General features: G+C 56.2%; 1 protein-coding gene across 7 annotated transcripts in view; it reads left to right on the top strand.

The window, feature by feature from the left end:
• Positions 1-20,140, top strand: part of TOM1L2 (target of myb1 like 2 membrane trafficking protein) — a 106,802-nt gene that overhangs the window by 72,292 nt on the left and 14,370 nt on the right. For all 7 annotated transcript variants that reach the window (XR_011646762.1, XR_011646761.1, XR_011646760.1 and 4 more), the window contains exons 5-11: positions 1,317-1,451; positions 2,888-3,046; positions 6,796-6,912; positions 14,320-14,453; positions 17,122-17,170; positions 17,539-17,662; positions 19,260-19,377. Coding sequence is in view for 4 of the 7 variants with exons in the window: in XM_004453250.5 (XP_004453307.2) it covers positions 1,317-1,451; positions 2,888-3,046; positions 6,796-6,912; positions 14,320-14,453; positions 17,122-17,170; positions 17,539-17,662; positions 19,260-19,377 (836 nt within the window). In the remaining 3 variants the exon portion in view is untranslated. The remainder of the gene's footprint in view (positions 1-1,316; positions 1,452-2,887; positions 3,047-6,795; positions 6,913-14,319; positions 14,454-17,121; positions 17,171-17,538; positions 17,663-19,259; positions 19,378-20,140) is intronic.

Raw genomic sequence — 20,140 nt, 5'->3', positions numbered from 1 at the left:
TCTCTTTTTGTTGTGTCATCTTGTGTCAGCTCTCCATGTGTGCGGCGCCATTCCTGGGCAGGCTGCACTTTCTTTCGTGCTGGGCGGCTCTCCTTACGGGGCGCCCTCCTTGAGCGTGGGGCTCCCCTACGCGGGGACACCCCTGCGTGGCAGGGCACTCCTTGCGCGCATCAGCACTGCGCATGGGCCAGCTCCACACGGGTCAAGGAGGCCCGGGGTTTGAACCGTGGACCTCCCGTGTGGTAGGTGGATACTCTATCCACTGGGCCAAGTCCGCCTCCCGGCAACTGACCTTTTAACTTCACATGGGTCTGTCCAGTAGAGAGAGCTTCTGTGGCTGCCCAGGATGGGTTGGAGCGTGTTACTGGAGCCAGTGAAAATGCTGGTGAGAGTTACAAAGTTGGGAAATAGAGGCCTTCCAGCCTGTGAACTCCTGGGATGCCGTGCAAAGACCTGGGCCTTATTTCTGGAGAGTCTTTTGGGTAGAATATGGGACCTGTTTTGAAATATTCTGTAACTTCCAAAGAACAGTATATATATATTTTTAATTTTAAGAAGAGTTTTGTGAGTTCACAGAAAGGATACATAGCAATCCATTTGAATTTTTGTTTTTCCCTCTCTGTGCTGTGTTTTCACTTAGGGGCCTCTAGTGGCTGTTCCTTCTGTTGGGTTTTCAGTTTGGACCTGTGCCTGGGTGGGAGCAGGACTCCCGGGAAGGACTCCCTGCCACCCCGCCTCAGCCATCGCGCCCGTCAGATGCTGTAGGTGACCCGGTCAGGCGCGGCAATTTCAGCTTTCACGTTCCCCGATCTGCTGAGGAGAAACCTTATTTCAGAAACCTAGCGTTAGCCTTTATTTCATGTCACACACCAATTTCCCCTTTCCTTTCTGCTCAATTTGCCTACATCTGCTCCTCCCCCCGTGAAAGCTCCGCACAGGAGAGTGCGATGATGGATGCGCAGGGAGCTGCGTGGGCGCCCCCGCACCCCGCCCGCGCGGCTGCTGGCACAGGAGTGGGGCGCCCACGCCTTTCGCTCCGCAGCACCAGGAACTGATTTCCTGGCGATTAGGGAAATGCCTGTGTTTCAGGATGCGGCACGGTGCTTAGGTGTGATTCCTCTGTCTTCTCCAAGGAAACACTGCACGCTGAATTACATTTTATGTTTTTGTTCACGCCTAATAGCACCACTGAGAACCCAGATTTGGCCCTGCCCCCGGGGGCACGCCTGCGGGGGTGGGGCGGGGCAGCGTGCCCTGCGGCCAAGGGCAGGCCTGGGCGAGGCAGCCTTCCTAACGGGCCTCCTTTCTCCTGCCAGGCTTGGGCGGACGCCTTTCGGAGCAGCCCCGACCTCACCGGCGTGGTGCACATATACGAGGAGCTGAAGAGGAAAGGGGTGGAGTTTCCCATGGCAGACCTGGACGCTCTGTCCCCCATACACACCCCACAGCGGGTAAGCCCCCAGCTGACGCTCCTAGAGCCCTACTGCCGGTTTGGCTAGCCTGCCGCCACCCTTCTGCTTCTCCGTTTGAATTATTCAGCTTGTCATCACGCTTCCTTAGAGCTCGAGGGCATTTCTTTTCAATAATAAGGGGAATGCAGGAGCGAGCAGCTGGTTGACTGGTGATTAAGGGGCAGCCGCGTCTCCCCCCAGTTTTCACACTGACTGCGGCAGAATATAATGGAGGGATCAGTTCAGATGTTTTCAAGGAAATGGCTGCTTGGGCGGAACCATCCCGCGAGGGTCATTAGCCCCTGCTTTTCGGAGGCCGCGTGGAGTCTGGTGTGGGGCTCCACCGTCTTCCCTTTGACAGCACCAGAGTGCCTCAGGTTGGCTGGCACAGAGGGGTTGGCATCACCGGTCGCAGGGCAGAGAGCAGCTTTCTCAACCCCACCCCCACCCCAATTCTGCAAGTCAAATGGATCTGAAATTTGTTTTGAGCCATGAGTACTCAGAATCAATCCAGACATCCTCGAATTCCCGTCAGCCTTAGGGTTCAGAGTCCAGAGAAGGCCCTCTGGGAGCCGCCTGCCGGAGCGCTTCCAATGCCTGCGCTGAGGCCAGAGCTGTGGAGGGGGCGGCTTTGGGCTTCAGAACTCTCAGCGGGCGGCGGCGCTGCTCCCCAGCTCCCAGGAACGCTCTCAGCGCTGCACTGGCTGGGAATCGGCTCCCAGCGAGGGCGGAGCCAGGAGGATGCCGGGGCCTGGGAGAGGCCCTTCGGCCTTGCTGCCTCATCTGTGAAAGGGGCCACCAGAAGAGCAGCACGCCCAAGCACGTCTTTGTGAGAACAAATGGGTTAAAACGGTCAGGAGGTTACCTGAGGTGCCCAAAGGGAAAGTACCAGGAATTGTGCTTTCCAAAACAACGTTCTCATTATGATCCCTCCAAACCACTTACCATGCTTTGTGAAATAAACATAACCTGTTTTATTCTCCTAATAACCACACAAAACAGTGTTGTTGTTCCTATAATTACAAAGAACATTCGGTAAATTGCGTAATTACTATTTATGGGAGTCTGCTTGTGAAGGCCAATCTTGTGGTACCGACTAAGAATTTGTGATTAGCAAAACTTATCACAGCCCTCCCAGCCCTCCGATGCTGAGGCCTTAGTGAGGGCAGCCCTGGCCTGAGTGCTCGGAGAGCTCGTCCTGCTCCTGTCCCAAGTCGCTTTAGTGGTCTCACAGCTGGGCAAGGTGAGTCGAGGGAGGAGCCCCAGGAGCCCCCTTAACAGACGGGGAGCCTGGGGCCAGAGGGGTCAGTGACTCGGCCAGAGTGACAGGGAGCTGGGCTTCCCGCCTCGCGGCAGGCGGCTGCCCCCGGAGGGCGAGGTGCGCTGGCCAGCCCCGGCGGCCCTGTGACCCGAGGACTTTGTCGTTGCCCTGCCAGAGCGTCCCGGAGGTGGATCCAGCCGCAGGCACACCCAGGCCCCCGCCACAGCAGAGGACGCGCGCCGGCTCCTACTCCTCGCCTCCTTCCGCCCCCTACTCGGCTCCGCAGGCCCCGGCTCTGAGCGTGACGGGCCCCATCATGGCCAGTTCAGAACAGGTACTCTTGTACTTCCAGGTGCGGGCAGGCCGGCGTGCCTGTAGAGGACCGCACGATGGAGGGGCTTACGGGGGAGGGGGGGCCGTGGGGGCAGAGCAAAGGCCGCCCTGGAGCCAGGGCAGGGGCCACAGCGCAGGCTGGGCTGGGGCCTGCAGGCGGCGGGGGCGGCGCAGGGGCTGTGGCGGAGGCGGGCTGTCGGTGGAGCGCTGGCCTCCCGTCCGCAGGTGCACAGGGCCCGGCTCTCCCGGGAACAGCGGGCTCCTGCCAGAGAGCTGTGTGCGCAGGGCTGGTCGGGGTGTGGGGGCCTGCATGGAGGCAGCAGACGAGGCCAGAAGGATGGCCATGCAGTGGAGTTGAGGAAGCCCTGTGCGTCTCACGGGGTGGTTCAGAGTTATCCTGTCAGGAGGGACAGCGCCAGGGGTGTGTGACGAGCAGGGGGGGCCGAGAGACTGAAGTCAGGGCTTTGGGAAGTGCCCCCACTCCACCTAGCTCACCCCTGCCCCCTTCCCCACACCCCTCCCTGGCAGCTGACACAGTCCAACCCCAGGCTGGATTTTCAGAGGACTTATGGAAACTGACGTTAGATGACTATAGAATGTTCATTAGTTAACATTTTGAAAATTGGTCAGACTTGGGGGGAGAGGGGAGCTATCAAATGTTTATATTTCAAAATCCTTATTTAATATTTGTGATAGTGTCATTATTCTAGAAACTCATTTAAATGGAGGTATTGTGTCTAGCTACCAGCCATGCTGTGCCAGGGCCAGGCATTTGAATTCTTTGCTAGCCCTGAACAGACAGGCAGCTTGGCGTGGGCGCAGGCAGGTGGCCCAGAAGTCAGCTGAGGATGGCTCTGCCACGGCCTGGCTGTGAGGCCTCGGTCCAGCCATTTCACCTCAGTCCCCTCCTAGGTGGGACGGGCAGCGGTAGACATGGTGGGCAGATGGGAGTGTACCCTTCAGAGAGGAGGTGGGGCCCTCGGTGGGCACACGGGGTTTACTGGTTCCCTGTCCTCAAAGAGGGCCAGGGTCTTCCATGGAAAGGGGGAGCCCTCAGGAAGCTTGCCTCTGGCCGGAGGCCCTGCTTCTCGGGGCAGCAGCCTTCCCCCTTCCACTCAGAGAGAAGCAGAAAACCCGCAAAGGTGGCTGGCCACTGAGGCCTTTCGCTGGTTTGCCGTCCATGCAGTGGGCGCTCTGGAAAAGCCCTCCCAGCAGCCAGAGCAGGCAGGAGGAAGGTTTGGAATGGGCAGGGGGCATGGGGAGTGCAGGGGCTCGGTGGCCTGTCTCCCCTGGGGGCCATGGAAGCAGAATTAGGCAGGCCTCAGAGCACACGTCTCCCCAGGCCAGGCTCTGCAGGGGCCCCACGGGTATCCCTGGCAGAGGCCAGGGCAGGGGACCTCGATCACCAACCGACCGTCGGTCCTTCCACCAACCGTCTGTCTGTGCACCCAACAAACATTTTTTTTTCTTTTTAATTTTATTGAATTATGTCATATAAACATGCACATACATATTAGCAAGTGTATAGTAAAAGTTTGAACTAATAAAACAAGCACACATATCCTACAGGGCTCCCTGCCAACACCACCTTGCATTGTTGTGAAACATTTGTTAAAAACTGTGAGCTGGGAAGCGGACTTGGCCCAGTGGTTAGGGCGTCCACCTACCACATGGGAGGTCCGTGGTTCAAACCCCGGGCCTCCTTGACCCGTGTGGAGCTGGCCATGCGCAGTGCTGATGCGCGCAAGGAGTGCCCTGTCATGCAGGGGTGTCCCCCGCGTAGGGGAGCCCCACGCGCAAGGAGTGCACCCCGTAAGGAGAGCCGCCCAATGCAAAAGAAAGTGCAGCCTGCCCAGGAATGGCGCCGCACACACGGAGAGCTGACACGGCAAGATGACACAACAAAAAGAAACACAGATTCCCGTGCTGCTGCCAATAACAGAAACGGACAAAGAAGACGCAGCAACTAGACACAAAGAGCAGACAACCGGGGTGGGGGGAGGAAGGGGAGAGAAATAAAATAAATCTTAAAACAACAACAACAACAACAAAAAATCTATGAGCTAACTCTAGCCCCTGTCTTACATTTGGTCTATTTTCCCCCCAACACACCCAATTATTAACACCGTGTATTAGTATTACATATTTGTTGTTAATGAGAGAGCGTTCCATATTTGCCCTGTTAACCACAGTCCATCTTCCACCACGGGATTCCCTGGGTTATAGCCCCATGCTTCGTACAGTCCATTCAGAGTGTACAGTAGTGGCTCTCACTTTCATAGAGTTGTGCTGTCATCACCTCAGTCAATTTTAGAACACTTTCATTACTCCAAAAGGAAAAAAATCCCATATCCCCTCTTAGCCCCCTCTTGTCCCTTAGAATTGATATAATATTTTTTGCCATTGCTGCAAAACCATTACAATATCACTGTTAACTATCATCCCTAAGTTACACTAGTTGTGGTTTTCCCTTGCATCTCCATATGCTGAACACTTGATACAGGAAGAGCATTCCTGTATTTTACAGCGTCATCCACCACTGAACTCACTGTTGCTCAGTACCTAGATCATTCTCTAGCTTCCTTTCAATTGACATTTACATCCACAGACTGCCCTTTCAGCCAGCCTCAGCCATGAATCAGCAGTGCCTAACAAACATTAGTGAGCCTCTCGGACCTGTTCCTGGGCTGAGGGTTCCTGGGCTGAGGGTGCCGAACTCTGTCCAGAGTCAGTCAGCGTCCCTCGGGGTGGAGCAGGGGGCAGCCAGAAAAGGCCTGGAGGAGCTGTCATCCCAGCTGAGTCAAAAGGCGGCGAGAGTGAGTTCAGAGCCCCGCTCTCCGGGCCTCGGCAGGAAAGAGGGCTCCTGAGGGCTGCAGGTGCGCCGGCCTGGCTTTTGGCATCAGTGCTTTACAGCCCAGTGGCGGGGCCGTGGCTCAGGGCCAGGACTGCCCACGGGCCTCAGACCCTCCTTCAAGTGCCTCCCTCCCAGCAGTGTTTCGGGTTGGGGGGGCAATAGGTGTTTCTCCCCATATTCCTTCCTAAGGCTGCCTGGAGGTCCAGGAGGTCCCTGAGTCCTGCACAGACGCCTGGAGGGGTTAGAGAGTGGGGGACCGGGGTGTGTTGGGGGCAGGTGGGATACTTTTAAAGGGGTCGTGCTCCCAGGTAGGGAGCTGAGTGGCAAGGGGTCTCCCCAGGGATCTTCTCTCGCTCCCTTCCTCATTCATGCCACACCAGGAAAGGGCAGGCACACTGGCTGCCAGCCTCTCAGGGTGTCCCCATAGTTAGGCCTACACTCCTAGGGGACAGGGTTTATAAGAACTGGGTCACCCCTGAAGGCCTTGGAGACCACGCACACCAACGCTTCAGAGCAGAGGCAGAGGGCCGGTACATAGTCCAGGTCCCCTCGGGGCGCAGCCGTGAGAAAACCAGCTCGGCTGCCCCCTGGCCCCGCGCTCTTTGCCATGGAGGGGGCCTCGGCGCGCACACATCACCACCAGCGGCAGACTGCTGGCACCCAGTCCCTCAGCAGTGGTTTCGCTCTCCCATTCATTCCTCTCCAGAGCCCCCACCCCACCCCACCCACACACGCGCATAGCCAGGTAAAGAAGCTTTCTTCTTTGCCACGTCTCAAATGTGACCCAGATTTCAGAGCGGAGCTCTCACCGGCTCCTGGAGCAAGCTGGTTCTGATACTCCAGGTGAAGGCTGACTGATCTCTTTCCCGCTTTCCTCCCTCCCCCGCCCCCGACAGATTGCCAGGCTGCGGAGCGAACTGGACGTCGTTCGGGGAAACACAAAAGTCATGTCCGAGATGTTAACTGAAATGGTCCCTGGGCAGGAGGATTCGTCCGACCTGGAGCTGCTGCAGGTGAGAAGGACCTCATCTTGCGGATGCTGCTTATGCGACGTGACAGGGCCGTGCCAGGGGAGGGGGCGGCCCCCTGTACCGTAGTCAAGGGTAGGCCACATGCAGCCACACTTCTAGGAACAGCCAGAGAGCATCCCAAACATTTATTTGCAGCCCCAACTGCAGTCTCTCTCTTTTTAAAAAAATTTTCCTTAATAACATTTGTTCCCTAATTATAAAATGCTCAGTGTAGAACACATGCCCATCAAAAGAAAACAAAAGCACAAAGAAGAAAATTGTCTTTAATCCCGGCATAAGAGTTGACATTTTCATGTATCTCTTTCAGACTTCTCTCTCTCTGTGTTCTAAATGTAGTTGAGCTCATAGTATACGTGCAGTTTGGCGTATCGCTTTGTTCCCTTCATGTTATGACATGCACCTTGGGCAGCCGGCCTCTTAAACCCAGTGAAGTAGGAGGCCTTCTAGTCACACCCTACCCCCAAAGCTTTTCTGGGACCAAGGCGAAGCTCTGTTTTGCCTCCTACGTACTACTGAAGGTTGCCAGGCTAGGGTTGCCAGCTGTCCTCGCCGCCCACTCTGGACACCCCTCCAAGTCCAAGAGCACAACAGAGACAGGCCCAGGAGGAGGCCTGGCCTGAAGTTCTGCCTCAGACTCGACGCTGGGGCCCCAGCCTCAGGCCTCTTTCCCCCACTAGCCAGCTCTCCATCACACCCGGCCTCAGAAGATGCTGGCATTTATGGAAGATGGCAGTCAGTACACGGCTCTTAGAAGCAGTGACCTTCCAGAGGCGTGGAGAAAGAGCTCTAACCTGAAAGTGCCAGGTCTTTTTGGTGGGAAGCCAGATGCTTGAGGAAACAGGTCAGGGGGGGCAGGTGGGTTTGGAGCGCCTCCTGATGTGCTGCTGCTGCTGCTTTTGTCCAGCTCTTGGTGGTCAGTCTTGGCCCTATGTGCCTCTCTCCCCCTCCCCTGCCAGCGCATGTGTGCAGCCTGCAAGGCTAAGCTCTAATGGCGCTGCCCTTCGGGAGTGCGCAGGCACTGCCTCTTGAAGTGCCCCTTCCTGCTCCAAAGCCGTAGGCTCCGCGGCAGGGAGGTAGAGGGCCGCCTGCTGTGGACTACACACGAGCAAAGCCCTTGGCTCCCAGAGAGGAATAAGCCATGGTCCCTGCTGGGGAAGAGCTCACAGCAGGAGAGAGACGGGCCAACAGCTCACTTCCACAGAGCCCTGACAGCAAGCCACTCTTGAGGGCTGGACAAGGCCCCTCGGCCAGCCGAGTGAGGAGCCCGGGATGGCCTCTCTGCAGCGCCCAGGCCTCGCTCCTGACGCCTGAAGCGGGCCAGGCTTGCCCCGGCTCAGCAGCTCTGGCTGCCTGCTGGCCTCGCGCCATGGGACCCAGCATCCCTTTCCTGTGCAGTCCTTGGCCCCTGTTCCCAGCCTGTTGTGGGGTGCTGCCAGGCATTACCAGGATGCCCAGAATCTGAAGTCAGTCCGAGCCTGGGAGGGCCCTTGGGGCAGCTTTGTGCTGTGTCAGCATCAGATTTCCTGCTGACAGGGGGCTTTGCCGTGGACAGAGCTGAGCTCCTGGCAGCAGGGGGTGGGCCAAACAAAGCCAAGAAGCTTGCGGGCAGCCGGAGCAGACCAGACAGCAGGAGTGCTGTGTGTGTGTGTGTGTTTGTCTGTCTGTGGTGGTTTTTTTTTTTTTTAAACAAGCCTATCAGCCAAGACAAACAGAACCTAATCTCCTGGCACCCAGCTCACAGTTTTCAAAAATAGGTTGCTTCCCGTGACGTTCTCCTTCCTTCTGTTTTGTTCCAACTCCAAGCCTACCAGCCCTCACTGCTATCTTATAAATCAAACAGAGAAAGGACTATTTTGGGTGCCAGTGGGAGGCTATCCTTTCAGCCCAGGAAACTCAGGAGTCGGGCAGCGCCATGTGAACCAGACACAGCTCTTTTAGCTGGTGGCCCCACTCTCCAGTCACCCCTGACGGCTTCCTTCCCATCTTCTGTGGCAGTTGGGGAGCCAGCCGGGCAGGGTCTCCCGAGGGTCAAGGCCATGCCAAATGGCAAGCCTTCCATGTGGGAAAAATGCCACAGTCTGCTTGGAAATTGATGGGATCAAAATGTGCCCCTGACGCCCCTCAACAGAGCTGGAGGGCAGCCAGATTGCTCAAGGAGGAATTTTCCAGAGCTCACAGTGCTGGCCAGGGCTGCAGAAATCAACACATTTGTCACCAGCCCAAACATTCCTGCCAACAAAAGCTCCTGATGCTCGCATAAACTGCTGGGTGGGAAGTGGGGGAAATGGGAAAGGGGCAGTGGGATGTGGGCTCAGGGATGCACTGGCGTGCCTGGTCCTAATCGTGGGGCAGGTTATGTCTCAATTGCTTCAAGCACGTTGCCTTCTCAGGGCCAGCCGCCCAGCACCCCTGCGCAAGCAGCAGGGAGGCTCAGTGAGGAGCGCGGCAAGAGGGGAGGGTGGCGTCTGAGGGGAGCCCAGGCTGCCCTGCCACCCAGCCTCAGGCCTGGCCGTCAGGCAGAGAGTCAGGGCGCAGGGCGTGCACCCGGCCCTTCCTCTCAGTCCTTTGTCGAATCCCCTACTTTGGGAGTCGGAGGAGACCTTCCAGGCAACGCGTCCCACCCTGAACCAGTGCTCAGGTTCCTCCATGCGACACCCCAGTGTCACACCAGCCCGTTGAGCACTTCTGTCTCCCAACATGCGTCTTTGTCAGAATTAGGGAAGGCCGCAGCCAAGTGGGCTTTGGAATCACTTGGGTTCCAATCCTGGCCTAACACTCGTGAGCTCAGTGACTGTAGGTAAGCCACCTCTCTGAGCCCCATTCTCCTCCCTTATGTGCGTGAAGTGCCCGATGCAGTGGTGGGCACAGGTGAGTGCCATGACTTGGAGTGCTCCTCAGTATTATTGGAAAACTCATCCATATACTGAGCTCCAGCCCGTCTCCCTGTGACACCCAGTCTGTCCTCTGACAACAGAACAAAAGTAATTCCTCCTTCACGTGGCAGGCCTTCCCACTGCCCGGCCTCTTCCATCAGCTAAAAGCCCTCCAGCTCTTTCTTTTTTTTTTTTTTTTAAATTTAAAGATTTATTTATTTTATTTAAATCTCCCCCTCCCCCCGGTTGTCTGTTCTCTGTGTCTGTTTGCTGCGTCTTGTTTCTTTGTCCGCTTCTGTTGTCGTCAGCAGCACGGGAAGTGTGTGCGGTGCCATTCCTGGGCAGGCTGCACTTTCTTTCGCTCTGGGCAGCTCTCCTTACGGGCGCACTCCTTGCGCGTGGGGCTCCCCTACGTGGGAGACACCCCTGTGTGGCAGGGCACTCCTTGCGCGCATCAGCACTGCGCATGGCCAGCTCCACACGGGTCAAGGAGGCCTGGGGTTTGAACCGCGGACCTCCCATGTGGTAGACGGACGCCCTAACCACTGGGCAAAGTCCGTTTCCCTCCAGCTCTTTCTTGGGAGATAGTTAAGCCATAGCTTCCTCACCTTTGAGTCGACATCTGGGTTTTGGGCTCAAAATGTGAGGCCCTACTGCTAAAGTTCTTGTCCGTAGCCACAGCCTATAAGTGAAGCTTTCTGGGGTCTTTGAAGATCCCAGTTCTCTCATCCTGTGTGTCCTTTCTGTCTCCCTTTAGCCTGTCAAGCTTTGTCTTTAATTAGTAATAACTCCTAATTAATCCAGTGATGCCCAGTCCTGCATGGCTGTCCACCCAGTAATAAAAGCAGCTCTTCTCCAAGTTGTTTCTTTCTAATAGCAGATGGCATCTCCCTTTTTGCTTCTTGTATCTCATTTCAGCAAAAACAGCATGGCTAGGACTATTTTCTCTAGAGAAATCTAGTTTACTCTACATGTTTAGCTTCATTATTTCCCTTTTCTCTTCAACAAAGAATTCCTTCTCCCTCCCCTCTCCTTTGTAGCCTCAGAAAACAGATCTTCAGGACTTTATTCTATGCTTCTTAGAACCTGGAGAGGGTTCAGAGAAAAACCCTAAAGATGATTAAAAGATTTTCTGTGAGGTGGGGATGAGACTGGCCCTTGAAGAAAAGATAAAGGCACTGGAATTAATTAAACAGAAACGAGGGGCTATTTGAATAAGGATTTCTGGTTATTGGAGTGCTTCTGCACAAAGCCCAATGACCTGCTGTTCTCCCCTCTGTCAAGAACCAGAGAGAGGCGGCGGCTGCAGCAGAAATCTTCAGCGTTGGGGACATTCCTGTCCCAGCCACTGCACAGTGACCAGAGTGGCCCGGCGAGCTGGGAGCTCTCAGGTGTCTTAGGGCTGGGAGAGAGCACCCTTTTGGGTGATGTGGGTGTGGACAGAGGCAGAGGGGGTGGTCTCCCAGCCAGCCTGTTGAGGTTCCCACAGTGCGCGGTGGCCATTGGGTTTTCGTGGCTATGGAAGGCTGCACCTTGGCTCCTCTCACCTTCTCTTTTCTTTTTCCTTCCTTTAAAAAGATTTTTAAAGACAATAACCTAAAAGGCTAAAGCCCAGAGATTGGGGGGCTTTCTCTAGGCAGAGACCTCCAGAGACTCCTGTTTCAAAAGCCCCAGGCCAGAGCCCTTGGACTTCTCCTTAGGCAGAGCTCTTTGGAGAGTCCAGCAGGGAAGCTGCTCCAGAGTCAGAGCCTGGACGTCTTACCCGCCTGGGGGAGGCTGCAAGGAGAGAGGCTGGGAGCACGAAGCCCGGGAGCACAGTCCATGAGACGTGACACCCTCTGCCCTGGAGTCTCCTCCAAGCCATGGCGGTCATTTCAGAGTTAGCAGAGGGCTCAGAAAGGAGCTAGCGTTTTCCAAACATTCCAACACAACAGCAACAACAGCAAGAAGCCTTTCTCCACAAATAAAATTCTACAGAGACCCGCAGTGTTTAAAGCAGGTGAAAGCAGAGCTGCCTGGCAGGTGCAGGGCGGGGCGCCCTGAATGAGGGACAGGGGGCTGCCGAGGGACCTCTGAGGTCTCCTGCAGAGCTTCACCGTAAGTCAGCCCCTTGGCCTACAAGCGGAGAGACAGCGGGAGCACTGGGGGCTGGGTGCGCCCGCCCCGCCTTGGGCTGCTTGCTGACTGCCCGGCTGGGGCTGGGGCTCTGTGAGGGAGGCTGGAACCCGAGCCTGCTTCCCACTGGGGGGTTCTGGGGCTTTGGACAGTTGTACCCATCCACACTTTATAGACACTCCCTGCAGTCTGCTGAGGGAGCGGGTTTGGGTCTCTGGTTAACTAAGACCTTCTCCTTCCTCCGGGAGGAGGAGGCGTCAGCTCTTCCCTGGGGGGCGGGCAGCCAAGCTACAGGGAAGGTGTGTCCAGAGTGCTGTGGGACTCTTGGAGATGGTGGCAGGACCCCCAGAGAACATTCTGGGTAGACAGGCAGATGGAGAAGTGGACGGTGTTGAAAAGGGAGCCTTGTCAAGTGTTAATAGTGGTATCTAGGTAGAAGGTGTAGGGGTAGCCGCTGTGGAATTCTTTCAACTTTGCTGCATGTTGGGAAATTTTCATGGTAAAATGTTGGCAAACCACTGTCAAGGAAGAAGTCCTGGGGGCTAAAAAGCTGTGATCTGAGTGACACAGAATCGGACTCTGCAGGCTGGTATTCAGCTGGCGCTGAGCTTGTCTGCTCCATGATTTCCAGGTCCGCAGGGCTGGGCCCTGCTCTTCTGATAGGGTCCAGATGAGGACATCACATTGCTGCTTTTCTGCAGTGACATGGGAGGGGGGCGTGCACGTGTGTAAGAACAATTTAGATACCTTGGACTGAGTGTGGGTGGAAGGAATGCACCTTGTCTTTAGCTACTCGGAGGCATCTGGGGGTACCTGTGGGCCAGCTGCGGGGCACCAGGGAAACGGGACAGAGACGCTAGCTCTGCCTTCAAGGAGCTGCAGCCTCGGGGAGGGGCCCAACCCCAGTGACCTGGCGTGGCACGTACTGAGCTACAGGGCACTGGGGGCACTGGGGAGGGTGCCTGCTGACCCTGACTGGAGAGCTGGGCAGGGACCGCGCCAGAAACTTCCTGGCGTCACACATTCCCCACCTGCTCCTTTGACCACCTCGGCGATCTGACTCAGCGGATGATTTCTGGGCATTTTTCACACATGTGGCCTGGTGCCAGGCCTGAGGGCCTCCATGGGTAGAGAAATGATGGCACCCCCCGAGGGGGGCTTACAGTCTGGTGCGAGAGAAAGCCGTGAGCCAAACAAGCCCAATTACAGGCCAGGATGTCCAGGCAGAGATGGTCTGTGTCTGTTGTGAGTAGATCAGTGACTTCTACCAGAAAGGTTTGCAGGAGGGGCTTGGAAGCTGGGTGGGGAGAAAGCGCTTCTCTTCCTTCCTTACCCCTGACTTCCCTGTCCCTCCACTCCCACCAGGGCCCAGGTAGGTGGGGTCAGCCTCAGGCCTCTGCTTCAGCCTTTGCAGAGGACTTGACGGTTTCCCACAGACAGCTCCTGTCGTCGGGGCTGCCGAGGTGCCAGCCTGCCGAGCCTGCCAGCTCCCACCCCTGCAGGGCGCTCCGTCTGGTGGACAAGATGGCAAGGAGCCCTGGCAGGTAGTGGAGGGAGCTCCGCGGACAAGCTAGAACAGGAGCACCAGGGAGGCTGCGTTCCGGAGCAGGGAGGGGCCACGGCAGCCAGGCCCCGTCCTCCCGCCTGCTTCCCAAGGTGGGGAGTAGCTCTGCGGCGACCAGGGGCGTGGGCCGCACCTTCCGCAAGCTGCAGGCTGTGCGGGAGCTGATTAAGCCTCCGAGACCTCTGCCTGGTGACAAATATGCCTCCCAAATGGATCTAATTGCTGTCATAAAGCTACACTCCTGCGCAGCTGGGAGTATAAATAAATTGATGTCATCCTGCTGGAGGACCTTTTACTATCACCGGTCGATATTCTAAATGACCCTGTCACCCCTAAACTCCACTTCCAGCAATTTGTCCCATGTGCTTGCACAGGTATGTAAGGATGGATGTACACAGAGGTTCATTGCTGCGTTGTTTGGAATTAACCAAAACTAAGACCACAAACGTAAGGCGTACTGCTCGAGGGGCGAGACGTGTCACGATGCGCCTGTGAAGGGGTGGGGCGGTCTGTGTGAAGGGGCATTTTGGTAAACTTCAAGCCGCGAAGGATCCCGTTTTTTTGTTTTAGAACCTGCGTGTACAAACGTGCCGTTCTATGTGTACAGCAGTGTGTATGGATGCCCGTTTGTCTGACCGCTGCAAAAGCACTGGCGTCCCCTGGGGCCAGGGGCGGAGGGAGGGCCTGCGCCTTTGTGTCTTGCCCACGTCTGCCGTGTTTCTGAGCAAGCTTGGGCTCCTTTTGTGGCTTGTAAGAATCAGTACACATTTTTTCAAAGGCAGTAAGTGTGACAAAAGTGTCCCCAGCAGGCTAGCCAGAGGTGCGTGTGTCCCCTAGGAGCTGAACAGGACCTGCCGGGCCATGCAGCAGCGCATCGTGGAGCTCATCTCCCGCGTGTCCAACGAGGAGGTCACTGAGGAGCTGCTGCACGTCAACGACGACCTCAACAACGTCTTCCTCCGATACGAGAGGTGCAGGCAGCCTTCTCTTTATGTCTCTGGAAAGACTGTTGCCATAACAGAGGGATTTTTTTTCATAAACAAAGGGGAATGAGAGAGAGAGAGAGAGAGATTAGGTTTGGAAAACACTCATCAGAGATGCTAATTTGTTCCCGGATGACAGGGAAAATGCTTCTTGCTCTCCTGGGAATAGAGCAGCAGCAGGAAGTTGGCATGCAGAATTAGGCTTTGCCCTTTGTAAGCCTGGGGCTGCTCTGCTTCAGCCCCCCTCCCTGTCCCAGAGCTGGGCCGCAGCTTCTGCACCTGCTCCTTTGATGATCCTCCGAATTTGAAAAGGATTACAGAAAAAAATCTCTACAAAGAAAGAGAATTTCCTCCTTCCCATCTTGAAAAAAGGAAAAAAGGATTTTTCCTTTTCAAATGTCACTGTGTCTAGAGTATTCTGGAGAAGCAGACAGGGAGTAAGTGCTGAGCTGCGGCTGCTGAGGGAAAACACACATCCACTCCATTTCTTTCTGCAGCCAAATCGTCTTCAGGTTTGAGGTAACAAACTTATCAGTTCTTTTCCTTCCCCAAAGCTTTCTCTCAGGAAAACATCCAAAACGTCTCATTCAGATGTAGTTTTAAAATGGGAGGTGTAACGGCAAGCAGCAGCTCCCACCTGCCTCTCTGGTGGTGGACCTTAGTCTTTCCCGAATCAGCCACTGTCGGGCCCAAAAGGACCTCAGCCAGGCAGCCGGGCTTTTAAAGACGAGGCTCGAGAGGGCGGCGGCCTGCCTCAGCTCTCCTGGAGACTGAGGTGCTGGCCCCCTCTGCGCCCGTGGGCTCACAGCTTGTCGTCTGAATTCCCTGTCGGGTGGGCTCGAGTGACAGAGCCTTGCATTTTCGTAACCCTTTGGGAGCTCGGAGGGTGATTCTGCTGCCGCGGTCAGCAGCCCCGGCCTCACCTCGGCTGCCTTTGTGTGGGCTGGGTGGGCCTGTGCCCGTGGACAGATGAAGAAACCTCTGCAGTAAGAATGTGGGGTGACCCCGGAAGGCCCAGTGTGTTAGGGAACAGACTCGCGGTGCCTTGACTTCGCAAGACCCCTTGGTCGAGGCACGCGGCTGCAGTTTCTCCATGTTGGGGGCTGGGGTTTTAACCCTTGAACCGATTTAAGCCCCTCCTAGAATATTACTGGGCATTTCACTGGAGAATGGTCAGTCCCAGACTTCCAAAGAGTTCAGAGGCCAAGCCCGGGCCAGTGCCTGAGGTGCCGTCCTGGTCGGAGGGCCCTTGCTGAGTTGTCTCGGGACAGGGTAACAAGGCGCCACAAAACAGCAGAAATTTGTTCTCACACAGGCGAGAAGTCTGGAATGCAGGGCCAGCAGGGCCAGCAGGGCCGTGCCCTCCCTGAGGCTCTCGAGAGGCCTTCCTTGCCTCTTCCCGCTGCCAGGGCCAGGGCCAGCCCCTGGCCTCCACGGCTGTGGGCCTCGCTCCACATGTGCCCTCTCTGGGTGTGGTTCTGTCTCTGTGTATCCTCTTGTAAGGCCGCCCAGTAAGACCGCACCTTAACTGAGTCCAGCCACAGTGACCCTACTTCAAAATAAGGCCACATCCTGAGGTGCTGGGGGTGAGGACTTCCATGTACCTTTTGGGGGAACACAGCTGCTCAGTGTGGGAAAGGCACCCCAGAATTAGAGGATGTTCTGATGTGTTAGTGTGTCCCAGTCTCCTCCTTAATGACCATGACTGCAAGTGCCACACAAGTCCTTCTCTAAACCCCCATCAGCCCTGACCTTGTCCCTCCTGGGGACCCCTTCTCACCAGGTGCCGCCAGCAAGTTGGCAGACAAATGTGGAGCTCCCAATTTCTCAGACTCCAATAAGCTGGAGAAAGTTTCTTAGCTACCTTTTACCCATGGCATTTGGGAGCTTTTATATACAGTAGCAGAAGATTATCCACCCCTGCCATCTCACCATCCCTTTCGTGTTCTGCCACCTGGTGTGAGCCTGACTTAGGGGAGAAGAGAGGCATTCTGCCCTGGCTCAAAGCCAAGTCCCACCTGCGGCAGGAGGGGGGGGGGGCAGAGGTGGCCCCCTGCGGCCCCTTCCCCCCAGCAGCACCGCGCTTGCTCACTGGTTGGCCTAAACTTCCTGGAGAAGATTTGGCTCCTAGGAGAGCCTTTTTCCCAGGCTGTGGCCCCCCGCACCCCCTTTTCCTCCAGCAGGTTGTGCAGATACAGTTCATAACTGCCACAGAATGGGGGGGAGTGTTGAGAGACATTAACAAATGGCTGTGAGCCTCAGCGCTGTGAAACGGGGGGTCTGGGGTTACTGTTGCTTTGGAGGTGATACCTGAGACACCCCAGAGGTGAAGAGGTTGACCCTCAGGGACAAGAGGAGCACTCTGGGCCCAGGTGGGGTGGGCGAGAGGCTGGTGATACTTCAAATGGCTTCCCCCACATGCCGACCAACTCTCTCCCCGGACCTGCTCAGGGTGCTGGGGTGAGGCAGGAAGGCTGCCTCCCAGGAGGCCCCAGGCAGAGAAGGGCCTTGTGTGGTCCACTCCCACAGCTCCAGGTGGGACTGCCCGATCTCCTTTCCTGGGGCCTCGACCTCTGCTGGTTGCCAGGACCCCTGAGCACCAGGGGGCCCCAGCCCAGGGGCTGCTCTCCTGACTCCTGCTTTGCCTTCCCCGTAGGTTCGAGCGATACAGGTCAGGCCGATCCGTTCAAAATGCCAGTAATGGAGTGAGTATCCCTTGAGAATTCCCGCAAGTCCTGAGGCGGGGCCTATCCCTCCCCTGGCGCAGGCCAGGGAGGCCTGCCTCAATTTGCTCTTACCTCCAGTTTTTCTGGTTTGGGCAGTTGAAGGGCAAACCCAGATTGCTGTGTTACTGGGGACAAGCTGGCAGGCTTGTCTCTTGAGGGGAGGGTGGCGGGGAAGCGCCAGGTGGACAGCCACGTCCTGTGAGGGCGGTGGGGGGCAGGCTGCGGGCAGGGGCTGGCTCTGATGGGCCCTGCTGCAGCACTGCCGCAGCCTTGGTGCTTTTCCCTGGTGCTCGCTTTCACTTCAGGACACAAGGATAGGGCTCACTGCCAGTCTCTTGTTCTGCCAGGTATTGAACGAGGTCACTGAAGACAACTTAATAGACCTGGGGCCGGGGTCTCCAGCTGTGGTGAGCCCCATGGTGGGGAGCTCGGTGCCCCCGTCCTCCCTCTCCTCGCAGCTTGCAGGCTTGGGTGAGTATCTCCTCCGGGCATAACGGGCCACCCCGCCCCTGGCCCCTGGCCTCTGGCCCCTGGCCCCTGGCCTCTGCTGCTGTTTCCCAGCTGTGAACCTGGCCTGAGGGTCTGTTTCTCACCCCCTGGTCGAAGGCCTGGGAGAGCCTTATGGGGAGTCCCTGTGAAAATGTTCTCCTGGCCAGTTTAACATCTTTCCATAAACTACAGTTTGACCCTGTGTTAGAAAGCAGGGCTGGGTAACTGGAAGTTGTTTGTTTTCAAAAGAAAGGGAACCTGCTGTGTTTTACTTGGAATATTCTCTATGGTTGAAGTGATTTCCTTTTCCACGTCTGTGAGGTCAGAGATGGCGAATAGGTTTCAGCTCATTAGCTGCTTGGAACCCAAGGTTGAGAAGTATGTGGAAGCCACATCAGGCTTAAAAGATGAGTTGGTGATTGATTGGCCCTGTCTGCGAGGGGCCGGGAAGCAGGAAATGATGGCACTCACATATTTGCTGTCGTCAGCCTAAGGTGCTCCACTGCCTGCTCCTTTAAGGGAACTAACCAAGCTGCAAATACTTGGATAGTGCCCGTTTATAGCTAGAAAAAAGTCCTGGTATTGAAATAATTAATAAACATGGCCCTCTCAAGATTCTTTCTTCCACCCTGCTCTCCAGTTTTCTTTTCTCCCGAATATTCACCTACCTGCCTTTATTTCACTGCAGCTGAATTATGCTTGGATTAAGTCACTTCTCAGTAGCTTGTGTGTCTGTGGATTCTGTATCTCTAATGAAACATTCTTTGCCTTCACGCCATCCAGCGTATGGCCCCCAGATTGAGCACCTACAATTCAAATTGCTTTCTGCTGCCTCCCTTCTTAGAAAATGTTGAGTATTTTCCTGTCAACTCCTTTACCTGGCATTTGAGGACTTCACCAGCCACCTGCTACCTGCCTTTCCAGCTTCATCCTGCACTAAACCCTTTCCATGAGCAGTTCACCCTAGAGTCCCAGGACTTCTAGACCATATGCCTTCATAGCCACACTTCAGCCGCTTGTCCCCCACCCAGCAGGTCTCCCAAAGAGCCACTCTGGCTCGCTTTTGAGTCTTTGCTGTGTCTTGGGCTAAGTCCTGCCATAGTGGGTCTGCTTTTCTCCCACCTGCTCTGTGAGCTCCTTGGAGCCAAGGACCATGTCATATTCAATTTGGTCTACTTGAGATCTAGCTCTGAGCATGGCGGGTCAAATAAATGAAATGACCCAGCTCTGAGACATGCTCCTTGAGTTCACAAGGAGCTCACTTCAAATGCATTATGGGAAGGATGCCCATGAGTGGATGCAGCCCCTGCCACAGCACTCGCTCTCCCCCCTTGTTCACAGTGACTCTTACCCGCCCCAGCGCTTTGGGCTTGAGTGGCCGTCCTCTCCTGCACCCGAGCCCTCCACCCTGGGGTGACTGCACTGGGAGAGACTGGAGAAGGCTCTCTCCCCATCCCCCCACCGCCGTTGGAACCAAACTCCTTAACCCACGGGCTGGCATCCTAGTTCCGGGGCCCTCCACTAAGTCTGGGGCCCTCGCTTTGTTCTCATCCTCCCCTGGTTTGTTTTGTCGCCACAGACTTGGGAACAGAAAGCGTTAGTGGCACCCTCAGCTCCCTACAGCAGTGCAGTCCTCGTGACAGCTTCGACATGTTCGCCCAGACAAGAGGGAATTCCTTGGCTGATCAACGCAAGACGTATGTGGGGCCCTGTCAGCAGCTCTCTAAAGACGTGGGATGTGACCCAGGCCTGGTCACAGGGCAACAAAAGAGGCCTTTTCTGTACCAGGTCCAGGGCTGCCAGAAGCTTTCAATTATGCCGGTGCGGGCTGGGCCTCCACTGCAGCTGTCGAATGCATGCTCTCATGCTCTGTCCCCACGGGGGTCGACTGTAGAGCCCTCTCTCCCATCAGCCACAGAGAGCAGGCCCTTCCTTTCTCTTTCCTCCCCACATGGCTGCTGAGGAAAATAAGCCACCTCGCCCAGCCCCTCAGCAGCAGGAGGCGCTCGGAGGCTGGGGGTGCAGTCGGGAAGGACTGAAGTGGGTTCCCAGAGGCATGGCTTTCCTGCCCGTAGGCGGGCCAGGGGCTCCCCGACAGCGGCTCTGATGAGGACGGCCGTACGGAACTGGCCCGCCTCAGGGAGCTGCTGGAGCGGGCTCTGAGCTGTCTGGCAGCCTGAACGTGGGCGAGGAGCACTTTGCCCACCTGGCCAGGGCCGAGCACCCTGGTGCATCGCAGCGCTCCGAGCTCAGGACTCAGCAGGTGGACCAGAAACCCAAGGACGCCGTACCCTTGGCCAACCAAAACTGCTAATAGAACCAATAAAGCTCAGGGGGTCCGGGAGCAGAGGAAGTCACCTCGTGGCCACACAGCCCCAGATTCCCAGCCTCAAGATCCCCCTTGTCATACGCGGCTGAGACGGCTTCTTTTAAAGTAAGAGTGGATGCTGCTCTCCTTTT

This window comes from Dasypus novemcinctus, chromosome 21 (assembly GCF_030445035.2).
Source record: "Dasypus novemcinctus isolate mDasNov1 chromosome 21, mDasNov1.1.hap2, whole genome shotgun sequence".
Classification (NCBI taxonomy): domain Eukaryota; kingdom Metazoa; phylum Chordata; class Mammalia; order Cingulata; family Dasypodidae; genus Dasypus; species Dasypus novemcinctus.
Note: the sequence above shows the minus strand (reverse complement) of the source record. Positions and strands in the feature narration are given on the sequence as shown.